The following is a 6,234-nucleotide window of genomic DNA, read 5'->3' on the forward strand; positions in this document are numbered from 1 at the left end:
GTATTGGTGTTGGTGCGAATGGTATGGAATGGAAACATAAAACTTAGCAGTTTTTGTATGTGTAAGTAAAATGTTGCCAATGTGTTGGTTTCATTTTGAGTTTGCCATCTCCTTTTGACAATCCCTTCGACCATGCAATGACATAAATAAAATCCGCTGATGAGATGAGCCAACCTGAACATAATTGAACCATGGCTATAGCCATCTGATGTCCTTGGAAACGAATGAACTTTTGTTTACAATCGAATGAACTTCAAGACCCATTCCTGGAAACGAATGAACTTTTGTTTACAATCGAATGAACTTCAAGACCCATTCCTGGAAACGAATTGGGAGAGAGTATAAGTTTCGTATCAGGTCATCAGTGGTCGACATATTGCATTCAACAATGTAAGTTCTGTACTTGTGCAAATGTGTATTTTTATGATTTTAATATGTTTGTTCTTTTCGTACCTAGTCCTGATGATGACTTCAGACTGAAGTCGAAATATCGGGAAATTAAATAATATAATTGCATATCAAAAATTCACGTATTGTGTTTTATTAAGAATATACAAATAAATAAAAAGTTATAATTCAAAGGCCGTAAATAACAAAAATAATTTAATTTTGATGAAATTACCACTATGGCGTTCGTTAGGGTTAAGGAAGTTTAATTGACACATTAATCGATTACATTGATTTCCATAAGGTAGGTTCGATCAGCTGTTTTATCTGGTTATGGCTTTATGGTTATAAGTCGTCATTAATTGGCCTTTAAGGAAGTTTAATTTGGCCTTAAGCCGGAGTCATTTGTGCCGTATGTCGTATCGCTGTATCCGTATCCCTAACGTAATCAGCTGTTTATCGTTACGACGGTAAACCAAAGCCCAATTGGTTGGTTACGATACGGTTACGACCTTAGCGGCACCAATAATCGATTGCATTGATTCTCATAAGGTTGGTCGAATCAGCTGTTATAAGTTGCAGACATTGGTGCTTTATCGGTAACCGTATCGGTAACCTTATAACAGCTGATTCGACCAACCTTATGGGAATCAATGCAATCGATTATTGGTGCCGCTAAGGTCGTAACCGTATCGTAGCCAACCAATTGGGCTTTGGTTTGCCGTCGTAACGATAAACAGCTGATTACGTTAGGGATACGGATACAGCGATACGACATACGGCACCAATGACTCCCGCTATAAGGTTACCGATACCATGGTACAGGTCCTGTACTATGACCGATACGGTTGCCGATAAAGCACCAATGTCTGCAGCTTTATAAAACACCAGGTTAAAGACACCCGAGCGGAGTAGGGGGTCAGAATATACACGCGGTAGGTATGCCTGTCGTAAGAGGCGACTAAAATACCAGATTCAAGGGGCTGTGTGGCGCAACGCTGTAGGTTGCCAGCGCAATATATAGCTTCCCAAACCCAATTGTCAACCTCACCTATCCGCGGCGATTTCTGTTTCACTAACAGTCGAAGCTCTGGCAACCCCAAGCTCCTCATGGAACTTGGGGGTGGGGAGGGAGGGATGGCCTGAAGGTTTAATGTGGCCATATAAATCGTACCCGAGATGGTCGGGCTAGCACCTTAATGGTGCTGTGTTACCGGAGCGTACCGGATCTGCATCCGGCAAAGGACCATCACATCGATCGTTATGTCGAGGATGACACCATAGTACAGGTCTACCTGTACTATGGATGACACCGCACGTCCACTCACGCAAAAAACAAGACCGGACTGACATCGATGCTTTAAAAACGCATGAAATTGGAAAAACAAAGCTGAAAAAATTAATAATTTAATATAAATAAAAAGCTTCTTTTTATAACAACAAATACACCTTATATATTATTTACTAAAGGCCTAAAGTTTAAGGCCGAAAAAAGCAAAACAAATTCATGATTATACTTGGTCAAAACTTTATTTCCTTATTTAAACTTTCTGGATTAGGAAAGCCATTTTTATATTTACTAACACCACTTTCAAACAAACTTCGTTTCCAAAACTAGATATGTACGTGTATTTCATTACATACTAAATAAAAAAATTCAAGGACTAAAACAAAACTCATATTTTAGAAAATATAGATGTACGTATATAAAATAAAGTGTTTAATTTATTAAATAATAATTGGTTTAGACGCGATGGCGTGTTTTACGTCAGGCTTTTCGAAAAATATCACTGGAACCATAAGTATACCGTCGATCCTTGTTAGGATCTGTAACCAATACCTCCTCATCATATTGTGTTACTCGATGTAATTTTGGACGCATTATATTGCGAACATCATTCAGCGTTATATCGAGATCTTTAAAAGCATTCAACATGAATACAGCTAGAATTACAACAAAGAAGCCACAAATATCTCCCAAGATATCCTCGAAACGCATATGCACAAATTCCTTAAAGAGTATAGCAGATGCTGTTATAACAAGTGATGTAAACATTACATAATAAACTGGCGTAACAATGCCTGTATTAAACGTATCCAACGCCTTGTTTAAATAATTCATTTGAATAGCGATGAATGTAATAGTAACACAAATTAGAAACCATGGCATCCAAGTGGCAAAATCATTACCAGCACCGTTAATGGTATCTCGTATAGCCAAACCAAGTGCCTTACAGGACATAACAGTCAATGAACCAATGCCCGAACAGAGATAAATATAAACAGCAACATTGGTATGTCCATGTTGTGGCGCTATAAATAGTGCCACATACACTGTTGACCCCAGTATGTATAATACGTAGAAAACAAAACCTGGATCTTGTAGTTTATCAAAAAGTGATGCTAAATTTTCAACTTCTTTCTCTTTCGGGGAATGTATAACAACTATAGTCGAGCCTATTATACATAAAAGACAACCAATCTTTCCTAGTAGATTAAGTTTTTCATTTAAGAACTTTGAGGCCATCACTGCAGATATAATAACACTTAGTGCACCTAAGGGTGTAACAAGGGAAGCGGGAGCAAACGCGTATGCGGCAAAATTTGCAGCTTCGCCTGTGGCCACTGAAATAAGATAAAATAAAATTAGTATACTATTTAAGCTGTTTTAGGTAATAATTGACAACAGGGATCGACTGCTAATATGCGTCCAAAAATATCGGGGGATGTCGGATTGAATTGAAAACCCCACCACAGAACAGTACCCGCAGCGTTAGACTTATCAAAAGCTTTTGATAGATACAGTCAACCAACGGCACGTTACTGCAAGACTTGGAAGGGTCCTGTCTGCCTGGTCTACAGGCATCGCTCCAGGAAAGTAACATCAAAACCCATAAGAATTCAAGGGATAACACAGGGTAGTGGCCTATCCCCGCTCGGCATACCAACCGACATCTGATTGATGAGACCCCACCTCCCAGGGGCTTAAGAAATTATCTACTAAGTATTAGGAGGAAAAATGGCACCTGAGAACAGTTGTATGTATAAGAAAACTTCAACAGGTCCTCAGTATTATACACAAAAAGGCTTTGGACCTCTATGCCAGGAATTGTCCGGCGAACCCTGCTCTTAAAGATAAACACCCTCAACTTGCAGAAGAGGAAAGCATCAGCGGGTTAGGGGATCAGAATATAACCGCGGTAGGTATGCCTGTCGTAAGAGGCGACTAAAATACCAGATTCAAGGGGCTGTGTAGCGCAACCTTTCAGGTTGCCAGCGCAATATATAGCTTCTCCAAACCCAATTGTCAACCTCACCTATCCGCGGCGAATCCTGTTTCACTAACAGACGAGGCTCTGGCGACCCCAAGCTCCTCATGGAACTTGGAGGTAGGGAGGGAGGGAATGGCCTGAAGGTTTAATGTGGCCACATAAATCGTTCCCGAGATGGTCGGGCTAGCACCTTAATGGTGCTATGGCACCGGAGCGTACCGGATTTGTATCCGGCAAAGGACCATCACATCGATAACACTCCCCAAAGCCTTCGGGGAGCAACCTTATCGCTACAACAACAACAACAACAACAACAACATCACTCTAGCTCAACTAGCTCTAACACTCCTCTCATTCCACCCATGTTGAAACTGCAAGTTTCCTTGGACTCTCGTTAGAGGATATTGATGACAATGGTCGCACCTATTGGATGAGGTAAAGCACGGCTACAACAACAACAACCACAATAAATTTTTTAATATTATGCTTTGTGTTTGCGTCGACTTTAAATAAATAAATTAAATTTAAAAAAATTTAATTAAATCTTGTAGATTAAGCCCCCCCCCCCCCTTTCCTTTAAAAGCTTGGGGACGGTCGGCAGAGCCTCGCCTAATGTTTTTGCGATAAGGACACTCCCCGAAGGCGAGGGGGGGAGTGTTATCGTTGTTGATGGTCCTGTGCAGATGCAGATCCGGTACGTTCCAGTAACAAGCACCATTAAGGTACTAGCCCGACCATTTCGGCAATGATTTGGTATGACCACATAAAAGCTTCTGGCCATACCGCCCTCCCACCCCTAGATCTATAAGGAACTTGGGGTCGCTGGAGCCTCGGCAGTTAAAGAAACAGGATTCGCCACCGGTAGGTGAGGTTGACAATTGGGTTGGAGAAGCTATATATTGCGCTGGCAACCCCTTGAAAGGGTTGCGCTACACAACCCCTTGAATCAATTTGGTGTTTTAGTATATTCTAAGGACCCTAACTCGCTGGGGGCCACAGTCACGCCTATTATATATGTGTATGATACATATTTGTAACCGGCTTCGCCTTGAGTAGGTGAAGTTGAGGTAATAGTCTAGTTGAGGGGTCGACTGCTAATACGCTACCAAAAGAGAGGTGTCAAACGACGCGTCTTGACATCAGTATTAATAATCCGATGGCGGAAAATAAATTTATTAACGCGTTCAAAAGATATTAACGAAAGACCGAAAAAAGACCCGCGGGTACCTCCGAAACCGGGGTCGGATCCATAGTATTTTTGCGCAGAACACCTTTCGGCGTTGGCGGCCGCGTTTATAAAAAATTACCCTGGGCTACGCCATGCCACGTCCGGGTGTGTGGTTTAACCGTGGCTACCGCCATGGTGATGCACAATTTTTTTGGTGGGTACGAACACAACAACAACCACATGGAAATCGCCAACTTCAACTGCAAATATCCCCGGATATAGATAAAATTTCTGCCGCCATCGGATTATTGTTCTCGAGATTAATACGCGTCTTTTGACACCTCTCTCGATATTTTTGGTAGCGTATTAGCAGTCGACCACTCAACTAGACTATTACCGAAGTTGACACTTGGGTTGAGGAAGCTATGAATTGTGCTCATCAACCCCTAGTTCCTTGGACATGCAGTCGACCCCTGTTGTAAATAGGGTAACTATATTATTCATTTTACACTTACTTGTTAATAGTCCTGCCCACCAAATCCATTCTTTCAAGTATCCATAGCCGCCAGCAGAAGCTCGCATCTCACCTTGTCTGCTTAGGCGTAAAAGCGCCTTCTTCTTTATAATGAAACTGAAACCAATGAAGAAGCAGGAACATATGGCCAAACCCACGCCAATGTAAGAATCAATTTGAGAATATAAATCGGCCAGAGCAGGTGCGGGACTCGTTGCACCAACGTTACTTATGCTGCTGCTTCTGTCAGTGTCTCCCATGACAAGTGAGGCACTGGGATCGCTACTCATTTGTTTTTTTTTTTCGTTTTATATTACTTTGCTGTTCTGCTTGACTTTATGGAAATGGGTGTAACTGAAACTAAATATAACACCGACGGAAAATTTAACAGTGAAATGGCTTCAGTTAAATTCGTGATGATAAATGAATGACTCAGAAATGACAAAACCAATGATGACATGATATGAAACTTCTCGCTCTCTGAGAGCGCGTGAAAATGTGCATTTTTTATAACATTGACCATCATCATCCTCAAAATCAAATTTGGGCATTTCGAAATAACTTTGGGGTATTTTACATGGTAAAGGTTTAATTTATGATTTTCACCGAAAACTTACTCAAGATTGTCAAATGGGATATCAAAAAACTCGAATTTTTTCAAGATCACAAATACAAAAAGAAGCTTATTTTACCCGTTAAAAATTTTTCCGTGACAACACGTGAAATTTAATTTTTTGATAGCTAAGATAAAATGTACTTATCTCTTTTCGTGCATTAATATAACAGCTCATTTAATTTTGTTATTTCTTGTACCTTTTTTACAAATTTTTGATCCGCTTATGTAGTTGAATACACTTGAAATGAAAAATAATGAAAACGCACCGATTTTCTTG

The 6,234-nt window shown here is 40.6% G+C and overlaps 1 protein-coding gene across 1 annotated transcript; it reads right to left on the reverse strand.

The window, feature by feature from the left end:
• Positions 1–1,891: 1,891 nt before the first annotated feature.
• On the reverse strand, positions 1,892–5,805 carry spict (magnesium transporter spict). Its single transcript, XM_067770039.1, has 2 exons — positions 5,343–5,805; positions 1,892–3,012 (listed from the first exon to the last, which is right to left on the reverse strand). Exons 1-2 carry the CDS (start codon positions 5,629–5,631, stop codon positions 2,156–2,158), a joined length of 1,146 nt encoding a protein of 381 aa, XP_067626140.1. The 5' UTR covers positions 5,632–5,805; the 3' UTR covers positions 1,892–2,155.
• Positions 5,806–6,234: the final 429 nt, after the last annotated feature.

This window comes from Eurosta solidaginis, chromosome 2, assembly GCF_040869045.1.
Source record: "Eurosta solidaginis isolate ZX-2024a chromosome 2, ASM4086904v1, whole genome shotgun sequence".
NCBI lineage: Eukaryota > Metazoa > Arthropoda > Insecta > Diptera > Tephritidae > Eurosta > Eurosta solidaginis.

Bases quoted from the DNA above. Each gene is read 5' to 3' on its own strand.
- spict (XM_067770039.1), bottom strand. From the start codon at position 5,631: ATGAGTAGCGATCCCAGTGCCTCACTTGTCATGGGAGACACTGACAGA. The intron at 3,013-5,342 runs GTAAGTGTAAAA...ATCTTATTTCAG, and splicing joins GTGGGCAGGACTATTAACAA to TGGCCACAGGCGAAGCTGCA.